The following is a 26,305-nucleotide window of genomic DNA, read 5'->3' as shown; positions in this document are numbered from 1 at the left end:
AGGGCACTATGGCCCTCATTCTGCAGACAGTCAGTCTTTAGTCAGCAAAGCACTTAAGCATGTGCTTAACTTTCAGGATGTGTTCAAGTCTCATTGGCTTCAGTAGGACTTAAGCATGTGCTTCGATGCTTTGCTGAACTGGGGCCTAAGACAGACCTTAAAAAGTTTAAGGATATTCGGTAAGTCTGAATAACAGTCAGTTCACTGGAGGAGTTCTTTAATTTCAGGACATGGATTCACTTAATGAGTTGTCCAAATTATTTTTGTAGTAAATATATGATACCTAGATGGCATGATACAGAGACTTTATAAAGGAACTGATTATGCAAATCATTACTCATGTGAGTAAGTCCATCCAAGTCGATTGTAAATACAGTACAAACAAATACAGTGACACAATTAAGAAATTTAAAGATAACAAATATCGCAACTCAGGTTTTGGGAAACATTTTATAATTTATATATAAAATCTCAGTAAGAAATCAAGTAGAATATCTGACAGAAATATGCGCCTTACAATAACGAGTAAAAAAACAAAACAAAACAGAATGCTAATTTTAATTATAAAACAAGAATATGAACAAAACATTTTAAAATAATCTCGGATTATTTGGCAACTCATCATATCATTGCAAGAGACAAATTTGATCTTAAGTTTTACATAGTTAAGCTTTTCTTAACTTGAACATTTGCTCTTACGGGAGTTAATATACATTAAAAAAAGATTCTGGCAATAATACCAAGTTCTACTTTTTTAATACCTGTGTATAAAATGTAACATAAAATGCTGAAGCTCCATAGTTATTTGAAGTTAAATATCACTTCAATGGGTCCCTCTTCATTGAAAGACAAACACTGAAAGAACAGTTAAGTTGTGAAATAAAACGTTGTACTTCAGAGTAGTTTTGGCTGAAATGGTCTGAGTAAAGCTAAACTACTACTATTTACTACTTTGAGGTTGGTACAAAATTCAGAGATGAAAAGTTAATCTGGAAAGATGACACTGCCTATTTTATACATAGTTATGAATGTGAACAGAAAAGGAAGAGAGAGTCCCCTTTACTATGCTTATCTACTTTAATACATGCGAGAGAATACTTTACCAACTGTCTGAGCATATTTCAGAGAACTTCGGGTTTTAGACAGCCCTAAAAAGAAGATTCCTACTGATGGCTGCATAGAATTTAAAATATCATTAATAAAACCTAAGGTATATACTAAAGTTTACAGACCAGTCCTCTCCATACAATAAATAAAGTGTTCATCATTGATTAGATTCATACACAGTAAAATACAACCTATTTTTACAAGTTTATATACAAAGAATATTAGTAGGCCCTTGGTGCCTGGTGGAGTGGAAGCATCTGTATTAGCATGTCACATTGGGAAATCCCAACTTTCTGAGTCAGTGTTAAAATCTGTAATTATTTTGTTTTTCTTTCAGCTACAAAGTAAACTTATTTTTTAATCTGTATAATATTCTGTATAAACAATAGTTTATAAAACTGTTTAAAATGTAACTTAAGTTCTGCATCTATTAACTTAGAGCTCAGAAACAAGCACATGCAAATCCCTTTGCTTTAACACAACAAAACAGAAGCAGAGACCACTCTCTTTTCTTTCAACTTTTCCATGAATATTATCAGATGGTAACAATTATCGCTTTGTTTTCTTTAATGGCGTTTCGTCCACTTTCAGCTGGCCTTTTCTGCGTACCGCTGGTGGGCTGGCTTCCCTTTTACGCTTGCTAGTCTGTATCTTTAACCTAGAAGTTATAACAATTATTAATAATGCTTACAATTTTTATAATAGTTTATATTTTCAAAGGGGTTTTAGGCACACTTGCTTAGAGGCACACTTCTCCATTCCAGGGGGAGATGCCAGGAGATGCTGTCTCAACTCCCCAGTGCCCAACACCTCCCTCAGTTGCACAGCATGTAGGGGGACTATACTCACTCCACCACGCCTTAGAAGGATGCTACATATGCTCACCCTCAATAGCCAGCCAGTTCTATTGGCTGGTGCAGAGAAGATAGGTGCAAAAATAACAGGAGTACTTGTGGCACCTTAGAGACTAACAAACTCTGAAACCAGAAGATAGGTGGTGGGACCATGTCCCTTTCTCTTCCCCATTGTTTGGGGGGTGGCTTGTGCCCCAGAAAGACATAAGCAGGGTTCAAGTTTCTTCACTCAAGACAGTAAAAGAACAGCAACTGACTCGTGTCTCTTGTGCAGGAAAGGGCTTAATGGAAAGGCACCTTACACACTCCCCTTTGTGCATGCACGTATAGGCCAATCATGCCTTAGCCCTAACCACACATGACCACGGCCCAAACTACTGGCCATCACAAAGTGCTTAATGTAAACTGAAATGCAGCCTCTAACTGTCAGTATACAATATGTGCTTGTCACTATTGCTGCAAGTTATTTAAGCAGTGTGCGTGCTCCCAATGCCACACACTGGATGGAGGAATATTGTAGAGGTAAACAGTACTGTAGAGGGTTTCTGTAGAGGTAAACAATTATTTGTGCCCTTTATTGCTCCCATATCATACATAGAGATAGCCTCAAACTTAAAAATGGAAAAAAATGCTTTCCTTCCCTCTCCTCCCAGTGCCATTTTTTAAAACTTGAAATATTAAGAATCTCAAAGGCTCCCTTCCCAAGTTCATCTGACAGAAAGAGGGAATCTCTTCGGAGAATCTGAGTATGTCACATGCTGCTGAAACCTGAATTGCAGTTCTCCTGGCCCCAGCATCTTCTCTATTCCACAAAGAATTGCAGCTCAGATTAAAGTCTTGTGTGACATTGTTAATCAGGCTCTCCTAAGTACTTTCCAAGATCCTCCAGCACAGAATGGGAAGTAAAGATCTGATATTTCAAATGTAAAAGAATACACAGAAAAAAAAAATGGGGAAAGTCCTTTGAAACAGTTTTGGGATTTCAGAGAAAGGCAAAACCCACCTTTCTTTTTGCTTTGCAGTTCAGCGTTGTAGTAAATTATAGATACCGAAAAAAGGATCAATTTAATGACATCCAAAACAAACAGTAAAAGATGCTTCCATTTTCATACTTACTGTGCCAATGGAGGAGACTTGCTAACTTTTGCCTCACTAGGCGACCTCTTTTTTGCTGCTGAAGTTTGCTGTTTTTTAGGAGAAACTGGACTTGGGCTGTTGCCTTTAGAAGCAGCACGGGTGGTTGGTTTGCTTGGCTGCTTTCTGAAACGTTAACAGAAAACTTTTTATAAAAATGATGAATGAATACAGCAAAATAATCCAATCATATTCAGCATGCATCTGTAATAAGTACAGGAAATTAAAAAACGATATGGCATTTGCCACAAGTGGATCAATACTGTCAATGCAAAATGACATCTGCAAATTTGGGAGTAAAGAAGAATACATTTTAAGAAATCCAGAATTGAGGTTTGTCCTTTATTCTTGTTGTGCTTATCTTTAATTTTAAATTATGCACAGGGTATGGGGGGTGACTTCGTCTGACTCAGAAGGGGAACCCTACGTGCAGCCTAAGAGTCCTCCTTTGGTGACCACGGTGTGGGTCGCACTGTGCTGCCTTCCCCATGCTTGTCTTTTTTTGCACTGGTGAGCAGCCACCGTCAGTGCGCTGCTTTTTGTGCTTCTTCCTTTGCACTGGGAGATGGTGAACGGTGCGGGGAAGAGCACGGTGCCAGAGGAGCGCTTTGCACCGACGCCAAAGTACTCTGTGCAGAATTGGAGCAGCTTTGCTCTGAGGTTGGTCTGAGAGTAGCTTCCATTAGGATAACCTTGAGTCTTATTTCTCTGTCCTTTTTAGTGAGGAGTCTAAAGTCCTGACAAATCTGGCACTTGTCCCTCGTGAGTTTCTTGCAAGCACTTCAAAGAACTTGAGTGTGCGTCACTCATGGGCATAGGTTTGCTGCAGGAGGCACAAGGTTTGAAGCCCAGGGACTCCACATACCTGGCCCCTAGTACGTACAGAGACCCTCAATGATAACTAGCCCCTAGCTACACTATTTACACTACCTCTAAACTACAATCTCTATATACACTAAAGCTATGTTTAAAACAAGGGCTAGGAATCAGAGTCCAAAATCCACTGGGAAGAAGCCTTGCTGAAGCAAGAGGGATCGTTCCAGCAACATCACGGGCGGTAAGAAGGAAAATTGAGAGGCTGAGTGGCCTGCGGCGCCCCTTATACCAGTGCATGAGCACACGGCTCCAGAGGGCACTAGAGCTGGCCCAACGGATACCACTGAGGGAAAATCTCTGGCAATGGTGGACACAGTGTGCACACATCTAATGTGGAAGCACTTGAAGAAGAATCTTAGTTATGAGCAAGTATCTGGTCTTGGGTGTGTTGATGTTAGAAGTATAGATAACTCCTCTTGGGGGATTCACAGACAAACAACAATTGTATGTCTGTTCTGATGTTCTGCGTATAAGATCTTGAGGGCCAGAGAGTATTGCTGTTAAAGGTGTGGTCTGAGCACCAGTTGAGTCCCATAAAGGTAAAAATGAGGTCCTCGGAAATGAAGCCAAGATAGTGATTACTAGAATCCCAATGAAGATGGTGGTGTCAAAGTACGCTGTCACTGAAAATGGAACCAAGATAGGATCTTCTGAGTTAGTCAAGCCCTGAGACCTGATTCTGTGGTTCCATGGGAATCCTATGCTCAACATCAAGAAGACTAGAAATGAACTTTTGTTTGGGTGCACTGAGAATAGCCCTTAGAATGCACCAGATCATCCATCAGCACAGACAGATATTGAGGTTGGTCTCTCGGGCAGTGCTCTTGATACCATTTAACTTTTGGCATCAGGAAATAAGATTTCTCTCTAATCTCAAGGGGTCACTAGAATGAAAACTTCTTGCTTTAGCACTGCAGATTGGTGCTGTGTCCTCATTTTTTCCTATAATTCTTAGAAGAGAAATGGCAGTTGACAATTGTGGTGCTGTCTCCTTTTCTTCTCATGGCCTCAAGGTACAAAAGAAAAACGGCATGGAACTGAGTCAGAGGCCTCTTGCTTGCTTATTAGATCACCCAGATTCTCTTGGCCTCAAACTCGGGAGAAATCCCTATCAGGAGGACTATGAAGAAGGGCCTGGAATTAGTTCTTACATGCCTGATACAAATAAGTGTCTTTTGGGAATCTTCGGGTCTTCTTGATTCTTGAGAAGAGACACTGTCCATCCAAGTTTGCTGATGTAATAATAGACGGTAGCCTAATTGTCTGCTTGAATAAGAACTACACCTTTTGGAATACTCCAATTTTGGACATGACCTCATCTGCAGGACTTTTATATAAAGTTGGACTTCTGGAGAGACCAAGTACCCTTCCCTTTATTTGGACTCCTCATCCCAAGAACAGGGTTACTACAATTTGGATTGGAGTAGTTTGGCAGGCCTTTCCATACTGAAAATTTTCTTTGCACTGCCACAACACACAGTATCTTGGAAGCAGCTAGTTTCCTCAATGCAGCAAGAATACCAGTATCGCCTGTGGAACATTGGGGTGTGTGTGTGTGGTATTATGACCACTATAGTAGCCATCAAGTTCAACATCCAGAGCATGGGCCTTGCAGAAACTTGCTGACTCAGGTGAATTCTTCTTGTCACCTCTGTGATGTCCTGGACTTTTTTCAGGGTGAATTAAAGCTTTTAGATGAGCCGTGTATCAGTATTTCTATATACTACATTACACAAGGATAAAAGGGGATTTTAGATCTATGAACTTATTAACTGCAGCACCCTAATGTTGGCAAGAACAGATTCTTCTATGACCACTAAACATCTTAGGGACACATAGTGCATGGGTACCAGTCCAAAAGGCAACAACTCACTCGTTACTAGAATCAATTCCTTATCAGGAATCCAAGATGTAACAAGCAGATGGGATGCAGTCATTATGCATGTGAAGCGTTTGTCAGCACATATCTAGCTGCCCTCCTCTAGAAGGGGTAGGGCTTTACATCTTATGGTGGTTGAACATGTAATTTCTAGATAGTTTCTATCAGATACCACAACTAACATTCTCTCCCCTATTGCATTTTCTTAACTTGACTACCATTGAGTAATATGACAGCACATGATAGAAAAAAGCCTGGCACTGTGATTCAGAGTCTCCAACTTAATTAAGCAAAAAGTCACTAGATACCATGACAATCTGAGAGAGGACTAAACTAACGCCAACTTCAGTACATCTACAACTGCTATAGATGATACCAGAGCTCACTTTATGATGACATGAGGTACAATATTTATAAGGGATAAGTCCCCACACCACGCACACACGACTTTAAGTGTTGTAGCTAAAAAGATAAACTTTAAAGTATTAAAATCTCAGCTCTTTATACATGCAACTCAACAACATATTTGTTCCAGTTACTGGTAAACATGCTTTACCATTCCCACCATTCTCCCTGCCGGTTTCATTCCTGTGAGAACTGAAAAGCATGTCAGTTTCCAGGATGAGTGGAGGATGGCACAAAATATTAGCGTTCAATTGCAAAGACATTGCTTTGTGCTTGGTCTACACGTAAAAGCTGTATTGGTATAGTTACATTGGTCAGTGTGTGAATTGCCAGTGTAGATGCAACTATGCAGATGGAAGAGTGCTTCTGTTAACATAACTAATGGTGTTCGGGGAGGTGAAGTTACTACACCAACAGAAAAAACTCTGTCAGTGTAGGCTGTCTCTATACTGGGGGCGATGCTGGCACAGCAATGGTGACATAGGTTGTGTAGAATAGAGACAACCTTAGAGTTGCAATTTGTAGGTCAACCTGTTGAGGAGCTGGGATTTTTAACACTAGTGTTACCATCCTGTTTTGTAGGGCTGACAGATTTTTTCAATATCAGACTATTTTTTTTTAAAAAAAGAGAGGTTAGTTAACTGTGTGTGTGTCATAGAAAATTGGTGGCAATGTCTTTTAAAAATACTAGCTAGCTGAATATTACTTTTGAGCCTCTAATCTCGTGGCTGATCTAGTTGTGGCTCCAGAATGCGTTTCATCATCTTCATCATCATCATCATCTTCATCATCTTCCTCCTCCTGTTCTTTTGTTTCCTCTTCAGCAGCAGATGCCAACTTCCGACGTTTTCTTTCCGGCTCCAGTATTTCTGTCCATGACAAATTTTACATGTGTTATAATTTAATGAAAGGCCCTTCAAAAGGATATAGACACTTAGTTTAGAAAAGGCATTTAAAATGGGACTTGTAGTAAAATAAGTAATTTTCCGTTTCCTTTATCCTTCAACACTTTTAATTCACACTTGTTTGACTTAATCTCTCAAACACATTCTCAGTAGTTTACTTTTGCAGTTCACAGCCAGAATTCATACAAAATTCATGGGGGTTTATAGACGCATCTGGGATGTACCAATTCTGACATGAGATTACAGCAATTTACATAATATTTACACTAGCTGTAACCCAATGATTTTTTCCCCAATGAAAGGAAAACATAATAAAGCTGATCTTGTTACAATTTAATGTATACCTAGGCACAGTAAACTCTTCAGTCTGTTAAGAGCAGCACAATTTCATGTCTTACCAGTTTCCTCTGATGGAATCACAGAACATCTGGGCTTTCTTCCTCTTCGACGCACAATCATCTCGGCTTTTCCCACCTCACCCTCCTGAGGTAATGTAATGAAAGCAAACAGGACTAATGAAATGTGAGAAAGCGGGCCATTTTTCAGTATACTGCTTAGAGGCTTTCTGTAAAAATGCTTGCACTTACATTTGCTGTTTCTTTCTTATTAGACGCGTCTTTAGCTAAAAAGAAGAAACACTGTAAGAACTCTACCCAAATGTAAAACTGAACTTCAAATCCCTTTACTAATCAATCTTTTTAAAAAAGAAAAGTTTCCAAACTCAGTTTGTTGGCTTTTTATAAACATCACCAAAGTAGTCGGAAACGCATGTAAAGGCTCTCTTTCCAGCAGGGATGCCAACCAACTGCAAACAAAAGACAGGCTTTTTTTGTCTTTTGAAAAGAGAGATGGTCTATTCATTAAAAATATTCAGGTCTTTAAAATTAAGATTTTTAGGTCACATGACACTGTATTTACTGCATTTATTGGTTTAAAATCAGTAGCAAATGCCATTCCACTTTAATGAAAAAGCAAAGTTATTTAAATATTTCAATTGCTATCTAATGGATGAGGATGGCAGCAACAGAAAAGGACAGAGTTTTAGGGTCTGACTGCAACTCTTGCATTAATCAAAAGGGACTATTCATGTAAAGGTAGACTGGATCCTTCATTTAATATTCCTGAAGGACTGTGGTGCATGTTTTAAAAATGCATATACAATCTCCAACATGCAAACTATCCTAAGCAGCAGCTCTCAGGCCTGAAAGGGAAACTATATATGTGCTAAGCAACAGAGAGTCCTGTGGCACCTTTAAGACTAACAGAGGTATTGGAGCATAAGCTTTCGTGGGTGAATGCCCACTTCGTCGGATGCATGTAACGGAAATTTCCAGGGGCAGGTATAAATATGCTGGCAAGAATCAGTCTGGAGATAACGAGGTTAGTTCAATCAGAGAGGGTGAGGTCCTCTGCTAGCAGTTGAAGTGTGAACACCAAGGGAGGAGAAACTGTTTCTGTAGTTGGCTAGCCATTCACAGTCTTTGTTTAATCCTGATCTGATGGTGTCAAATTTGCAAATTAACTGAAGCTCAGCAGTTTCTCTTTGGAGTCTGGTCCTGAAGTTTTTTTGCTGTAAGATGGCTACCTTTACATCTGCTATTGTGTGGCCAGGGAGGTTGAAGTGTTCTCCTACAGGTTTTTGTATATTGCCATTCCCAATATCTGACTTGTGTGTCCATTTATCCTTTAAATGTGCTGTCACTGTAGTGGGTGCTTACAACCTCTAACTTTGGCCTGCCCAACTCTGTGTTGGAACAAAGTCTACTCCATCCCTGGCAGAGAATGTTGCCAGTTGGCACCATCTGCATAATGGTGCAGGTAGAAATCCCTCATAACAGAAAGGAGGCGGCTCATGTCAAAAGCAAATTATTGTCTCCCCCCCCCCCCCTACAGAACTACTAGCTCTCTTTGCTGTCTGCCAGGCATGAGAAAATCCCACTCCCAAGCCTCGACTTTGCCAATTTGGTTCGACGAAGCTTGATCATCCTATTAGTCCATCTGCTTATCTGTCATAGCATATATAGAAAGGACATCTATCTATCTATCCAAATTATTAGATTGTATGAGCAGAAACATATTCTAAAACTATAATCACACATTTAAGTGTGTTGGAGTTAAGTCAATAGATTTAATGAAAAAGTTCGAATTGTGAATGAAATTTATTATTAACATTCAAAGACCTGCATAATTATATTTAATATAGATATGTAACAAAAGCGTATGAGATTAGTCCTTAAGAACATAAGAATGGCCATACTGGGTCATACAAAGGTCCATCCAGCCCAGTATCCTGTCTACCGACAGTGACCAATGCCAGGTGTCCCAGAGGGAGTGAACCTAACAGGTAATGATCAAGTGATCTCTCTCTGGCCATCCATCTCCACCCTCTAACAAACAGAGGCTAGGGACACCATTCCTTACCCATCCTGGCTAATAGCCATTAATGGACTTAACCTCCATGAATTCATCTTGTTCTCTTTTAAACCCTGTTATAGTCCTAGCCTTCACAACCTCCTCAGACAAGGAGTTCCACAGGTTGACTGTGCGCTGTGTGAAGAACTTTTAAATCTGCTGTTAAAGTTTTGCCCAAAGAAGATTATTTTGGGGAGGGTTGTGGGAAATTTGAATCAACTGTGTTTCTCTCTCTTTTGTTATACAGAAAAGCCCCCAAACCCTAAGTCTCTCCCCACAATGAACCCCCATGCAGATAGCCATTTTTAAGCCAGACTTTGAAGTTTCAAACATAGCATGGAACTAGCCTCACTGAAGTGTAATGCCTTGATTAGGTTTGAAAAAAAAACAACCTGTTTTTATTTAATAGTTATATACATTTGAAAATACTACTTGGGCCATGGGAAGTAATAAAACAAAAATCACTTCATAAAAACTCTCCTTGGCTGTGAAGCCTACAAAAAACTAGATAGTCGTCAGGCTTGCTGAGACAACAGCCTATCATGCTGACCAATACCGTCCCCCTGTTGCTTTGTATACCTCCCTTGGTCTATCTGTACCCACCTTTTGATCCCATTTCCATTGAAAGTGAAGTTAGTTGAGAAAAGATATGGTAAGGACTTATTTTTCTATTTGTATTTTAACCTCCTTACCTTAATATTTGCAATTTTGGTATCTGATTCATGGAAAGAGATAGAAGCAAAAATGGAAACTGATCACTAGCAGTTGGGAGTCAGTTTTACTATAGCAGCCACTACTTCTGTGAAGTTCTGCCCTGTGCTCCCCAACCCAGTGTATGTGCATATAGCATAACAACATTTTCTGTCGTGTATTATTTCTTACTTAACGCCAGGAGAAGTGCTGTTGAAATAAGTCCTACCAGGATCAAAAGAGAATAACCTAGCTGCTATCTTTCTATTCTATATAAAACTCATATTAGGGATGGACATCATGTTTCTACCAATTCATTTACTTAGTTTCTACATAGAGGAGAGACTCTTGAATGCAGAGGCAAAGCTCAGGAAGGACACTTCAGAACTTTTTGGAAGGTAAGCTTTTATAGGTGTCCCCCTTCTCTTTCCTGTTGATCTGTTAAGGTAGATGGATAATTTACTTGCTTACCTGTTTGAGAAAACTTTCCTCTAGTAGCAAGAGTTGGAGACTGTTGAACCTAAAATTAAAAAAGCCCCAAACATTTCTTAAAATAGAACTAGATAAACCTAGCAATGGATTAGCAAGCACTAAGATTTACTTCTATCGACATAAAAACATGTTTCCAAAACCGGAAACAACAGAAAAGTTTGATTGACATGCAGAACATTTTATTTCTAATTTCTTGTAGTGACACTGGTCTGCATTTATTCTATGCATGACTGGACAACAGAGTTTAGAACAATTTATTTGTCAGGTTAGTCCAGGGGTCAGCAACCTTTCAGAAGTGGTGTGCCGAGTCTTCATTTATTCACTCTAATTTAAGGTTTCGCGTGCCAGTAATACATTTTAACGTTTTGGAAGGCCTCTTTCTACAAGTCTATAATATATAACTAAACTATTGTATGTAAAGTAAATAAGTTTTTTTAAATGTTTAAGAAGCTTCATTTAAAATTAAATTAAAATGCAGAGCCCCCCGGACCGGTGGCCAGGACCCGGGCAGTGTGAGTGCCACTGAAAATCAGCTCGCGTGCCACCTTTGGCACGAGTGCCATAGGTTGCCTACCCCGGGTTAGTCCATGGACAAATCAAATTACATCAATTATTGAAACATGCATTTTACACCTTGGAATGCTACTACTTACTGAACGCTTATTGAAAACAACCAAGGTCACACAAGTTTCTGAAAACTAACTTTGCAGAGTCACGGCAATTTAACAATATGTAGGAAAGGAAGGTGTAGTACAGCAATTTTATGTAAATCTACACTACTAAAGAAACTCACAAAATCACTACAGACACAAGTTAGTGTTCACTCTGGATAGAGGAAAAACTGCATAACTACAATCTGCTAGGAGAAGAATACAAAAACAGTTGCTTTCACCACTGGATTTAAGAGTCTGCAATAAGGAGTCTAACGTTCCCTTTGAAGTGTGTATTTATCCCCAGTAGCATTAATGGATCAGAAGCAATCTCCCCTTTATCTCCAATCACTAAGGCTTCACATTATAGGGACACTATTTCTGGTGGAGGGTAGATCCAGTTCCTTCTGGACCCAATCTATGTTGATTGATAAATCTGCCAATGTGAGTCACCACACAAAGATGCAGGACATTCCCTTATAAGGGGCTGTTAGAAATTGTCAGCTAACAACAAAAGTTGAGTGGGATTAGGATTAGAGCTAGATGAAGAACAGTAATTCTGTTTCATGGAAGATTTCCAAATTTGTTTTCATTCTGATTCGGAACGAAAACTAAACGATGAAAGATGCTCAGCAAAAGAAATCCAAAAAGGGCTTTATTGAAAAATTGCTTCGAAACAATTCCGCCAGGCAGGTTGAAGGGGATTTGGGAGCCTAGAAACCTTGGCTGAGCAGGGAGCCTCAAAGCTCAGGAGCTGGGGTTCTCAGGTTCTTCAGCAGCCTGCTTGTCGGACTGCTAAGAAGCCAGGAAGATTGGGATTTTGGTTTCACATGGCTCCTGGGCCAACTGGCTCCTCAGGCTGCCTGACTCCTGTGGACCATTTCAAATTTCATGACTTGGCATTTACCTTTGGAAAAATGCTGAGCCAGAAAATTTCCAAATCAGCTACACTTGGGGTAAAAGTTCTGATTCAACATTACACCACACTATAATTTGATTGGACTGTACTGAGCAAAAATGCTTTCAGCAGAACAGGTATTTTCGTTAGCAGCTGTTACATGTGTTAGAATATTAATAAAATAGACAGCAAAGACTCTTAGAAGTCAGAGGGTTACCTAGGGAGCTCTTAATTTACTATTCACATATATCTGTCTTCTGACTAGGCCTATTAGCTTAAATACAAACTGAAATCCCCCATATTGAAACTCCCCACAAAATATAGGGATCACACAACCAGCTTTTCTACTAGATCATCTCTTCTATATATTAGGCGTGTAATACTTAGATGCATTGAGCTCACTGCTGGAACTAATAGGGTGGGAAAGAAGGCAAAACTGTCTAAGTCTTTTTCTCCTTTCCCGATACTTAGGCCAAAATGACCTCACCACAGGTTATAACAGCATACAAATGTCTTCCATCAGTATCTGAGTTGGTGTGTAAAATTATCTGTAAAAAGTTTGATATTTTCATTGCTGCTACAATTTTTGAAAGAGCATTTACATTGAATCATAGAATATCAGGGTTGGAAGGGACCTCAGGAGGTCATCTAGTCCAACCCCCTGTTCAAAGCAGGACCAATCCCCAACTAAATCATCCCATCAACATCTACAATGCTGGATTAAAAAAAGTACTACTACTTTGCTAGACACTACTACTGAGTTCCAATTGGTTAGAATATCTTTTTGCTCACAGAAATCAATGTTTCTATTGGATTATATTTTCACAACCATACACTCAACCATTAATTTCTAGTTTATATATTGATTGATTTGTTTTTTACATGGTAAGTTACATAAAAAATAGCTTTAAATGACCAAAATGTGTGTACAGTGGAGTCGCATCATAGGCGCATTTAACTTACGTGATTTTAACTATACGCGCTCAGCAAAAAAAAAAAAAAGGAGAAAAATAACAATTTAAATACTGTACCTGTAGTGCGGGAGATTCCGCCCGCCATTCCACTCAATGAGCGTTTGACTACACACAATTTTCGCCTTACACGCTGACTTCAGAACCTAACTCCCGCGTAAGATGCGACTCCACGGTATCCAAATAAAATATTCAGACACTTACATTTCCAGTGCTTATGTCAGCTTCTGAATCCATCCCTGGAGAAAAAGAAAAGTAGATTCAGAAAAATCATTGTTAACATTTTCATATTTTCCATGAAGATATCACATAGTACTTACTACTCTGTACTGCTTCAAGAGGGTATTTACGAGGCCTTCCTCTTTTCCGCTTAACTATTACAGGTTGATTTTCCTAAAAAAAGGGGAGAAACAGGCTTTAGTTACTGTAACATTAGGTTTTCAATTAGTGCAGGTATTCATTCAAACAGTGGGGATAATAAGAATGACCATACTATCCTGGCTTTAAGGGAAATCTGAGACATTTTCTAGTACAAAGTATCTTTCCAAGGACATACAGAACAGCCTTCAAATCATAATAGCCAAAACAGTCTGCAGTCAAACAGCTGAGCCATTCAGATGATCAAAATAAGATTTTTATTTCTATTATTTAAAGACATATGTCCTGAGTAAGAATCGCTGCAGATGTAACTTACACTATACCACTAGTTGGGGTCTACATACGCCTCTACCCCGATATAACGTGACCCGATATAACAAGAATTCAGATATAACGCGGTAAAGCAGCGCTCCGGGGGGGATCAAAGCAAGTTCGATATAACGCGGTTTCACCTATAACGCGGTAAGATTTTTTTGCTCCCGAGGACAGAGTTATATCGGGGTAGAGGTGTATTTCAAGGCTTTTGGTAAAGAATGCAATCTTTTACCTCTAGGTCATTGGCTTGAATCTAGCCCAGGTTGTAAATAACAAAAATCATCATCATGATTGCTGTATTGTAGCCTCTGTGAAATAAGTTAGTGGGTATCAGTCTAATTTTTACTGGCCAGATCCCAAAAAACCACCACCACAACTGGTACCTCATTGGCAGTTCCACGAGAGAGACCAAAGACTGAGGACCTGATCCAAAGCTCACTGAAGCCAAAGATAGTCTTTCCTCGTATTTCAGTGGACTTTGGATGAAGCCGTGAATGAGGAAGGAAACCTACTTCTCTCTCAGCTCTAGGGTATGTCTACATTGCAGCTGAGAGTGCGAATGGAGCTTGTGTAGATGTACCTGTGCTAGCTATAGTCTAGCTACCTCGCTAAAAGGAAAAGAGGATGCTGCAGTGCAAGCTTCACAAGCCCACTTGACATTTCTGGGTACGTACTTGCTAATGCAGCCCACACTTAAGCCCACGCTGCAGTTTCCTCACTTTTCCTTTTAGCAAGTACAGACAGCACAGATATGTCTACACAAGCTGCAATTCACATCTCCAGCTGCAATGTAGATGTACTCTTAGGCTACATCTATACCACAAGCTAGAGGTGTGATACCCAGCTTGTGCATGCATACTTGCACTAGTCTGATGAGAGCTAGTGCAAATATAAATAGCTGTCTTGCTGCTACTGCAGCTACACTACTATTTATACTCACGCTAGCCCTTCTCAGGCTAGCACAAATGTATGCACACGAGTTCGGAATCACACCTTTAACTCATAGTGTAGACATAGCTTTAGAGATGCTTCTTCCAATTTTGGGTTTTGATACGCTAGGAGTATTCTAGGTAAATTTGCACTACCTGTGCTGTGTCTAGGTAGTGACTGCAGTCTCCAGGACAGTCAATCAATGCACCTTTCACACACAGTAAATTAACTTACATTTCTAAGCCACATACTTTGCAGACAAAAAACTATTTTAAATTTGTTTGTGGTACTATTTTTCACACCCCTCTGTTTGTAAAGCCAGGCTGCTGCCTTAATTAACATAAATTCAACTATCTCTCTCTCTGAAGAGGAAAAATACAAATATATTTAAACTTCTGAAAGTTGCCTACAATAGCTTTTCCACATATCAATATGTCAAGATTTTGTGCCCTGATACCAGGGCTAGAAATAGAGTTCTTATACCATTGGAAAGGGACAGTTCTTGGCTTTTAACAGTAAATAGCAACAATTACTGTGATTTATAGTTTTGAAGAGTCATGAGATATCAGATCTCAAACCTGTCACTGGTCCAGAATTTACTTGTGTGTATATTTCAGGCCACTGTAGTTTGGAGGGAGAAATTCAACCTTTGTGAGGCTGGGGTCTGGGAAGTAAAGAAAAATGTTGTGCCCGGTTATGTTTTAAAAAAAAAATCACTTGTGGCTGTTTTGCCTTTTGGGAGTAATCTTGGTAGAGATGGATTAATTGGGAGGAATGCAAATGAAGTGGTCAAAGTTGCAGGTTAAATGCAATTTGTTACACATACAGCACCAGCACATACCAGGTCTCTCTTTAGATTACGCTCTTAAAAAAAAAAAAAAAAAAAACACCATACAAGTCATAGGACTTCTTTCCTGCATTTTTTACTCTGGTTGATGACAGAACTACTAATGGCTTATATTCTGGACTGGACATTATGGTCTGGCTATTTAATTAGTCACTCTACAATGCTCCAGGTGATCAAATCATTGTTTTCTTTTATGGCTGAGGTGAAGTCAATATTTTATTTTTATTGCTGCAGACAGAAAGTAAGAGACAAAATGTAATTTTGTCTTAACGCTAAACTTTCAAATGGCAATGAATTAAGATGGATAAGACTACTTGCCTCTACAGAACTTAAATTACACTCCAGACTCTGCTTTGCTTTTTCACAAGTATCCTGCTTGCTGGTTAACTCATCTGCACAAAATACAAAGTCAAAGACACAAGTTCACTGCATATCTTCGCTTTAGAAACAAAAAATATTGGCTATAGTCTCTGTACTGCTCAAAACTACTTTATATGCCTGGGGGTACTATAAATTAAATGTCAGTAAAAATATTAATAAATCAGATAATATTGGTCTTACAATTTTTGCTGTATTATGTTGTTTAGGCTGCTTCATTAGACAAGTGGGAGTTACTGTACTGGATTTTGGATTATAAAGTAATGGAATTACAAAGTTTGAGAGGGTGACCCATATTATTGTAACAAGAACCCCAAAGTCAAGTCATTTATTGATACTACTATTAATTTTTTTCCCCACACCCACCAACCAGAAAGCTAGGGAGGTAAGCTGAATAGGTGGTTAATTGCAAAACAAACTCAGATTTGTCAGCAGGTTTGTTGGTATTGGGAATTGAAGCCATTAAACAGATCAATCCCATGTTAGTGTATTGACACTATGCAAAGGAAGGTAGATGAGGAAGTCAAAGCCAACATTAATTCATAGGACACTATATAATTTTTTTTTTTTTTTTAGTACAATGTATAAATTAATTAATAGGGCTAAGTCACCCACAGTCAATGCAATTTATACACTTTGCTCCTACAGGCAGCTGACTGGAAGGGGGAGTTCCTCTCTGGGAGAGCAGGTTGTGGTTCTGTCAAGGAAAGGCAGCTCTAATTTATGGCCAGAGCTACACAGAGCCTCACTGGTGAAGTGTCCTGACCCTCCCACCTCTCTGGCAAACTGCCCATTTTCTGACTCCAGGTCATGCAATGGAGCAGAAGCAGTGGCTGGCTTACATTCCTGTGCGCCTTCTCTGGACAGGCCTTCCAGGGGCCCCGAATCAACTCTGGCAATTTCAGAAGCCAACCAAGTGTTTTTCAATGGCTACTACACTTAACATTTTTATAGACATAACACTATTAATGGAGAAGATAAGCAAATATTTAATTATGAAATAAAGATTCTCATTTTGTTATCTCAAAGATATATTCTAATTAAAAAAATTAACTGTGTACAGTTTCAGTAAATTGCCCTGAATTTATATTTACATTACCTTTTTCTTCCACAGCACTTGAAAGAGGTGCGTGTTTCCTAATGATTTCTTTGGATACCTCAGCTATATCTCCAGAGGTCACATCCTTAATTATTTTGAAAAAATAATAAAAAGAGTATTTTATTACAACTATAAGGTCACTCCCAGCTACTCTTAAAAAATAAGAGTATAAAATACTATTTTTATTCTTCATGGCTATTTAATTCTCCATTAAAACTTTAGTACTAAAAAGTCAATGGGAGAGAGAACACACAAAATATCATGGGCTCATTCCTCTACAGAGTATTTTATCCCTCCAATTTTGTCTTAATATTTGCAGATTAATGAACTGTCAATAGAAGACGTACTACTGTGGGACCTCTGCTGTGCATTCTTCATCTTTTTTTTCCCCCCTTACTAAAGAAAGAGCATCAGTTGAATGCTGGTACCAAGTAGTGGGATAATCTGGTCACACAGAATATACTCAGATGATGGCTATTTTTCCATCAGATGCAGGGGGAAGAAAAAATAACCTGGTATATTCCCTACTGGATTATACAAATTTCACAGTAACCAGGTGTTGTTCAGCTCTGTGTGTGACATTTCTGGATTATGAAAAATAGCTAGTGGTTTCCCCTTCAGGGTCCTCCATAGCCATACATGCAAGGGAGACAGGAGCCTATTCCCATTAAAACTCAAAAGCAGGGGACTGGTGCAACCAATGGAGAATGGAGTGTTGGAAGGAGAGTTTAGAAGGGGTGTTTTCTTCAGGGGGAGAAGTTGAGATAGCCTGGACTATGGGTGGAGCTGTAGAAGAGGCTGGCACAGCCTAGGAGAGTTGTTGTGTAGGAGGAAGATTTTAGGGGGCAGTGAGCCTGGAATAGGCTTCACCAAGCTGTCCCTCTCCAGTCACCCCACAATTGTGCCCCAATCCTCTTTCAACCTTTGTATCCTGCTCATTGTCAGCTCCTGCCCAATCTCTGTCCCTGCTCCCCATTCTAATCCACCTTTTTGTTGCTCCCTTTCAGTATTCCCCCATTCTGCTCCTTCCCCCTCATTTCCTCACATCTCTGCCTGCAATATATAGCACTAGCCTCCTCCTCTTCCCCCAATTCCAGAGACCCAAGCTGGCAGGGCACCAACAGGGAGAGCAGAGAGAGGAGAAGCAGAATCTTTGGTAGCAGCAGCCTGCAATGGTTGAGAGGGAACTGGTGTTGTATGCCTGCTGTCCAGCCAGATGTACAAGATTCTTCTGCAGGCAGATTATACTGAAATGAAGGAAGATGTGAAGAGCTGCCAAACGTGTGAATGTCACATCTGATGTGCGACACTTAGCAGCCTCATAATTTTGGAAGAGTTCAAAATTGAGGCTTGAACAGTTTGAATCTTTCCATGGTAACATTTAATAGTTACAATATTATTGTAAGAATTTACAATTACTGTAATTATGAAAATCGCCCCCAAAATCAAAACATATATATCTACAGCATCAGACACCAAAATTCTCTCAATATCTTTTTGACTACAACAGTGAAAATGGATAAAAATACCTTGATATCTTTTATTTTGGAGCACTGACTCTGTTTGTTTCCTTTTCTCAAATCCTGAGTAATCGGATAATCATCTGCAAAACAGTTTAAATGTTTAACTGACGTGCTCCTGTCTATGCTTATGAGAGCCTGATCCTCTTCTCATTTACACCTGTTTTGCATCAGCCAAGTTGTCCTTGATTTACATTTTTGTAAATCGGGGGGGGGGGGGGGAAGCGAGTCATTTCTCTTTGAAAGAGCAAATACACGAAACAATGAAAAGAAACTTTCAGTTCTATATTACTCATCATAGTTTTTTTTAAAAAGCATGACAAACAACCTCAATTTCATAGATGTGGCACACTAAATTAAACATGGACCTCAACTGCACTCCAACCAGATTAAACAGCAAAACTACTTTACATGCTATATGTTTGCATTCAATAGATTTATAATTAATCATTTTAATAAATTCATTTGTTCTCTGGAGCAATAGAAGAAAAGCAGTCATCAAGAGAGGAAGTAAAAATTTCCATTAGTCCAATATCATTCACATATTTTTACTCTTCTACTGTCATTAATATGTAGTGTGTATAAAATAATTATGGTTAAGAGGTGCAATATTATCTTCTTTTTGTAAAACTCTTCAGTGGTAATTGAGGCAGGGCTTAATCAAGATTACCCAGGGCAGATCACAGTTCTTGGATGGATATTCCCATATAGATTCTGACAGTAGATGCTCTGACTGAACAGGTGAAACATTTGGGGGGATATTATTAGAGTGGAGCTCCTTTTCCCTCTGTCTCCCCACCCCCACTTCACCTCCCAGATCAAGCTCAATGCCCTGTCCATCAGGGCTTGAACTGGAAAAAAAAAATAGTGATATTCTCCCAAGCTTTACCAACAAGCTAAGCTCCACCTACTTCAGATGCCAAAATGAGACACCACTCGCAGTAGATTTTGTGATGTTCAAAATATGATCGTGTGTGTTCTGCTGGGATCCTCAGGCTTGCAGGAGTTGGTTCCCTCTCAGTACGATTCACCTACATCTATGGGTACTGCTGGACTCGTCTCTCCCTTGAAGGAAATGGGGATTTCTTGCTGGACTCTATGGGAGTGGCTGCCCTTTGATGAGGATGCGATACCTCCCTTGGCTCTGTTCCTCCCCTCTGGCCTTTCAGCTCCACTGGTCAGATTGGGGAGAAAAAGGCAGTGGTACTCTCCTATGCGCCATCCACGCATAACACCAAAATGAAATGCCACTCAACAGATTATGCAGGTCTTCCTAATACATCCCCCTGCTTTCTTAACTGCTTTTAACAACAGTGAAATAGGTAACGATGTTGACATTTAACATCTGAGTTAACAGTCCATGGAGATGAATAGGAGCGATGCCCACTTGTCAGAGTAATTGTTTTTGACTCTCTGCAAACTCAAGCAGACAGTACTGCATGGGTCACGTGCATGTTTTCAAGGTTATCTTCCCAACCATAAGGGCTATTGACTTTTTTGTTTAAATGAAAAACTGAGATATTGGAGAACAAGAAGGCAGTCACCAAAACAAACAAACAAACAAACAAAAAGAAACACCACAGTATACTCCTGTTTATCTGAAACCGTATTATCCAAACGTCTGCATTGAGGAAGAGGAGCCCCCAGTTCCAGGGGATGCTACATGCTGATGAATGGCTTCTGCAGCAGGACAGGGAGCCCCCTGTTGCCCTGCTGTCATGGGAGTGAGTGGGACCATGATAACGGGGCTGCAGAGGGCTCCCTGCGCTGCCTCAGGGCCAGTGACACCCAATTCAATGTGCAGGGAAGGCTGCGGTTCTGGCTGGACAAAACAAAGTCCTGGCTGGAGGTCTCTGCTCCTGCAGGGATCAGGTGTCTCTAACCTGCCTGTGCTACTCCCTAATGAGACAGTTCATCAATGATCAGTGCCAGGTATGCCCACAAATTTCTTGGAACCAAATCAACCTTTGAAGGTAAAGACTAGGACTGGAAATCAAATCTGAGCCTAATGCACGGCTGTGCAGAGCACTACCATTAAGTTACCAGAGTGGCCCATGAGCCATGGTTATATACACAAATTTGAACACACAAGTATAAAAAACCCTTAAGATTTATGAAGATAAATGTGTGTGTCTGCAGTTGTTTCAGCTACCTGATTCACCTTCTCGAGTAGGAGATTGGTTTTTTTCCATTCCTGGCATGCTGCTTACTTTTTCCTGATCCGGTATTTCTATCTGTAATTAAAAAGTGGGAGTATGTCAGATTTACCATATGAGAGAACAGAAGAGGCAAACCTGTTCCCAGGCACTGGTAGTTCAAAAGTATCTGTATATGTGCCAACTTCACGTTCCATTTAGAATGTTGGGTCAGAAAACCCAAGGTCTTGAAGTAAAATGGTTATGTATGTTTTGCTTCCGTCTGTAAAGGCTGAATATAATAAGCATGCTTACCTCTTGATCTTTTACTTCAATCTGGATATTTGCTGCTTCTGTCATGTCTATGGTATTTGAAGTTTCCTGTGCTGAAACACAAAAGTATAAATATATAAATGATCAAGTCATTAGTATACACTGCACATATTGGATATAAAATGCTCAGAGAAAAGTGAGTAGTAAGTGTAGTTCTGAAGAGTGTTTATGCACTGTATGTTGCATCTTGCCTGAAGCTGGACTGTGTAGAGCAGAATTAAATATTTAAATCTCCATTTTGAAGTTACACTGTGATTGATTTCCCTCAGTCCAATTCCCAGTGGACACAGTACATCTGTTGGCAGTCCCAGGGGACAGGTCTAGTGATTGAGCACTGAGACTGAACTATCCTGCTTAATGATAATCCCTCCAAATCAGGGTTCAAAGGCACTGTGAATAAGCTTGCACTGCAGCTGCATTTACTATACCTGTTCTGTGAATGTACAGAGGACTTCACTCTGCAGGGATATCAGAGAGGTGCCTTTTATGATCACTAACATTCACACACAAGAAGGAAAATAATGGGTACATTCAGACTTATTTTTGTCTCTATTCTAGCAGTAAGGAAAAACTAGAGGAAAGGTAAGGTTTTTTTCCTGGTGTTCAGGCTTTCACCTGTATGTTCTTCCCTTGTATTTTGTAAAAAAGCAAGAGTATATAAAGATTTTTTTTTTTGACCTAAGAATTAAAGAATATGTTTGACCTTAATTTGACTATAAATTAACAGTTGTACAATACGCTTGTGCATGAGATTTTTCATTACACGCTGCCATTGTACTGTAGAAGTTACACTAGATAACCCAATAGCAGCTTTGCCTTCAAGTGAAGTCGAGTTTGATTTCTCTGACCAAAGGTTAATGGTCAGTAGTACCATCTATGCATCGTGGGAGAGAGCTAAACAAAAAAGGGGGCAGGGAGGTGATTAACATTGAGATATCTGGGTGTGCAGGGAATTCTTATCACTTGTGGGCCAATGCAATACATGGGAATGAAAATTGATTTGTAAAATCTTTTTAGCTTTATTAAGTACACTGCTGTTGCACTGTTCCTGCTTTATTTTGGGGGATTTGCATGCATAAAAGTTCTGTGAATGCAAAGAATTACCCAACTTCAGTATACAACTATGGTAAACTGCATGATGAAACTTCCTGAAAATTTAGGCCTAACTTTTTTGGATTCAAAATGTCCAATAGTAAAAACAACTGAAATATCTATCTGACCAGATAATTCAGTAATATCTCTGAAGAAAAAAAAGAGGGTAGGACAGTGATTGTTGAACCACTCTGATGCATCTGAGTGTTGAAAGTTATAAAGAAATAAACAATGTATATTAGTCTGAACTATCGGTCCCAAACAGCATCATACAATCACCCTTTGCTGGTATATCCCAAAGCCAAAAATTAAAAATAAAGTCGTGGTTTAGTAATTCCATGGTGAAACAATCAGTAAGAGAAATATATTTCACAAACACATTTAGCATGGAACTTCACTTTTTGTTTAGCTATGTGTGTATGCAGTAGAGCTGCGTGGAGAATGGAAATCCCATTTTGAGGAGGATTTCAAGATTTTGAAAATTTGTTTTTGTTCTAATTCAGAACAAACCCCTAAAATATTGCAGTTCTCCATGAAAGAAAATTCCATAAAAAAATTGGCTTTGGTCAATTGAAACTTATTTCAACTTTGACTTAAATTATAATATAGAATACAAAATAAAAAAAATGTGAAGCAAAAAGTCGTTTCAAAAGGAAATTTTTTTGTCCTAGAAAGGCTGAAACGCCCCCTCCCGCCCATTTTTTCTTTGAAAGGAAATTTTGGCAAAATTGACGCTTTTCAATTTTCACGGAACTACACTTTCCAACTGAAAATGATTCTGTCAGTGTTTTTCTAACCAGCTCTGTTGTACAGTATACATAAGAATATACTTACTTACCTACCTGTTTCTTTACCTGTAGTTACTGGAGATTTAGATTTCCTTTCTTTGCAGCTACACTCTTCAACTCTTTGTGTGTCAGAGTTTTCCACCTAAGCGTAAATTACAATTGCAAAGTTAATACACTTATTTTATTTACTGAAGTTATGAAGGCTGAAAGAGGAGAAAGTTTTCCCCAATTGCTACTCTCAAAGTAGAATATGCAGTAGACGGAAAGAACTGAATGAACACAAACAAGTTTGTTCTTAGAGCTCTAATACCTATAATACCACAGAACAGCAACATGATGGAAGAGCAGTTTAGCTCTGTTATAACTATTAGTATTTCCAGAATTTCTACTTATCATATTTTTAATGAGAGCTTTCCTTCAAGCTTCAATTAAAACATATTTTTATATGTTTTGAAAAGGATGTAATAGGATGGACTACATACTAATCTGCATTAATGGGACAGCACACAGCTATGTGCAGATGCTAAATTTATAAATAGTTTTAGGAGGACCAGAAACGCAGTAAATCACCATCATAATACAGGACTGGGAAATAATTCTTACAGAAAGAATCATTCTCTAGTAATAGCTCAGACAGGTAAATGCTTAGTGATTCTAAAATTTTTAAGTATAGATTATTATAGATTATTAATTTTTATACTTTAATGCATTATTTTGTCATCTGGGTTAGCAGCTTTGTGTTATAAAGTACGTGCCTTTAATACTCTATGACATTTTACATCTGCAATGTTTTCAACTACACCCAATTATATTTATCAACCTACAAATCCTTGTATGATCACAACAGATAGTATTATCAGAAAGCCTGGCCTTCTTAAAGTTTCAATTATCATCCCCTTTCCCCCCCCTCTCTATTCCTCCCGCTGAGGAGATTTAATGAAACTTCTCATTTCAATCTGTCAACACTGGTCCTGAAGTGGCCACAGACTGTTGCAGAGTAATGTAACAAAACCTCTTTCCTAAAAAGCTCAATGTGCTTGCATCCGCAATGCTCTCAACACCTATCAGGTTGAGAGCACAGGTTCAGAGATAAGAACCAAGCTCTGGATAGTGAAGTCAAGAAAGGAAGAGCTGAGGTACTCTACGCACACTTATGTGGCAAATTGAAAAATAGCAATTATGCATCAATTTGCATAGCTGCATAACCTCATTATACATAGACCTTGTATATACTAGAAATAACATTTCCCTTTAGATTGTGGCATGCAATTTTGTCGTAGCCATGTTGGTCCCAGGATATCAGAGAGACAAGATGGATGAGGTTGAACTTCTGTTGAAGCTGGTCCAATAAAAGGTATTTTCTCACCCACCCTGTCTCTCTTACTTCCCTTCAGAGACTGCTCAGTGTAAATCCAAAACGTAAAATAAAGTAAATGTAACAAGATCTTACATCTATAGGGTCTTTCTTCAAAGAAGCATTCTTCAGCGGCAAATCTGTTAAAATAAAACAGAACACTGATTTTATGGAAATCAAAAAGCCCAGCAGAAGCTTTGTGTTGCCTCATGATGTATCCAAAAAGGTTCCAGAATATGTGAAGTTCATGTACTGTGTAATGCAATGGGTTTTTAAAAAAAAATACATGAAAAATATAATTTTGATTTCTAAAGGGTAAGGTAGTTTAAAATCACTAGTGTTTTATGGCTACAGATAATTTAGATATTCATGGGTGAAATTCTGGCCCTTTTGAAATCAATGGTGCAATGCTATTTACTTCAATGGGATTAGGATTTCACGCCATATATTTAAAATCACAAAGCTGGATGCTGGATCATGGGATAGTACATAACACATGCCGGAGCATCAGGCTCAGTAGGGGAACCTAAGCTCACATGATTCCAGTAGCAAGATCCAAGTATGTCACTTCTGTAATATACTAAAAAGAGAGAAAAGCATAGTTTAGCAGTCAGAGCACAAGACTAGAAGCCAGAAAGGCTTGCGTGCTAATTCTGGATCAGCTAAAGCTCACTCTGTGCTCTTGTACAAGTCACTGACCCTCTTTGCTTTCTGACAGGGAACTATGAGAGCTGCTGGGGTCTAGAGTATTTTTGAAAATCTGGCCATTTTGTACAGATGTGTAAATGAGAGCTGAAATCTTTTTGAAAGCGGTTACCATCTGTAGGTGCTGAGCACTTTTGAAAATCTGGTCCCTGAAGCACCGACTTCATATTTTCTTATTAAAGGTTTAAAACAACTAAAAGCATTCCATGCAATTTAAGTTTCCTATCCTACATTTAGGATACAAGAGCCAGTATCCAGCATAATTTAAATGATCCGTGGTGGCAATATTGTTAATCTATTTAAAAGTATTCCACACAGTCAAACTTTTTACTGTTACCATTTTGCAATCTAAGGGTGTATCTTTCAATTTTTAAAAGCACTGTCAATTGAAGAGTTAGCTCCTAGCCACTCAAACAGCAATGATATGTTTACATTCCTTGGAATCTTGGACTACTAAACTACTGTGTCTGCTGTTCATACTCAACAGTGACAGAATACACATTTGTCTTTTAAACAACTTCCTTTTACGTATGTTGAACTATACCAAACACAGCAAAGAGAGTATTTAAAAAAAATCTCTATCCAGCACAACAAAGCATTAAAATCTTGAATGTGTGTCATATCTAACATGATTTACACAACAAAGGGATTCTTTTCATTTTACATTATGAAAGATTACTTTAGCCAGTTCAGTCCACACATTTTAAACTAAGTACTGCGCGTCTGGATGACTGAGTAACTAAGTGCTTTGAAGTGCACGTTAAAAAGTACAGCAATCTCAAAGGACAAATTAGCATGGTATCCTGAGACCAGTAGTAATAATAATAATAATTAAAAAAAAGAACGAAAGAAAAATCAGTCCTCTGAAGATAATACCCTGCAGCCAATATTCACGGTTTAAAAACCTTTTGTATAAATGCATATTTGAGCAATGCCTATTTCCTTACATGCATTTATGAAGCAAAAGTTTTTACATCTTTAAAGCGGTCTGTATGAATTTGATCCCCCGAAGAATAAATCTACAATTACATTTATACCTAATGTCATGTCAGCAGTAATTTGCAGATCTTGTAATTTAGAACCTTACAGGTCTACAAAAAATTTAAGCACTGCATGAGTGGCAATCACTCTAGTGTACACTGTGACCTTGCCATCTAC

The 26,305-nt window shown here is 38.9% G+C and overlaps 1 protein-coding gene across 1 annotated transcript in view; it reads right to left on the bottom strand.

Annotated features, from left to right (window-relative positions):
* Positions 1-1,599: 1,599 nt before the first annotated feature.
* BOD1L1 (biorientation of chromosomes in cell division 1 like 1) overlaps positions 1,600-26,305 on the bottom strand; it is a 55,646-nt gene continuing 30,940 nt past the window's right edge. The window contains exons 13-27 of the mRNA XM_065404753.1: positions 24,539-24,582; positions 23,143-23,230; positions 21,191-21,261; positions 20,893-20,974; positions 18,750-18,823; positions 17,221-17,305; positions 16,062-16,135; positions 13,594-13,666; positions 13,478-13,512; positions 10,734-10,782; positions 7,748-7,782; positions 7,559-7,643; positions 6,962-7,124; positions 3,078-3,221; positions 1,600-1,765 (exon numbers count right to left, since the gene is read on the bottom strand). Of these exons, the coding sequence (XP_065260825.1) occupies positions 1,657-1,765; positions 3,078-3,221; positions 6,962-7,124; positions 7,559-7,643; positions 7,748-7,782; positions 10,734-10,782; positions 13,478-13,512; positions 13,594-13,666; positions 16,062-16,135; positions 17,221-17,305; positions 18,750-18,823; positions 20,893-20,974; positions 21,191-21,261; positions 23,143-23,230; positions 24,539-24,582 (1,211 nt within the window). The 3' untranslated portion in view covers positions 1,600-1,656. The remainder of the gene's footprint in view (positions 1,766-3,077; positions 3,222-6,961; positions 7,125-7,558; positions 7,644-7,747; positions 7,783-10,733; positions 10,783-13,477; positions 13,513-13,593; positions 13,667-16,061; positions 16,136-17,220; positions 17,306-18,749; positions 18,824-20,892; positions 20,975-21,190; positions 21,262-23,142; positions 23,231-24,538; positions 24,583-26,305) is intronic.

This window comes from Emys orbicularis, chromosome 5 (assembly GCF_028017835.1).
Source record: "Emys orbicularis isolate rEmyOrb1 chromosome 5, rEmyOrb1.hap1, whole genome shotgun sequence".
Lineage (NCBI taxonomy): Eukaryota > Metazoa > Chordata > Testudines > Emydidae > Emys > Emys orbicularis.
This window is presented reverse-complemented; position numbering and strand designations above follow the sequence as displayed.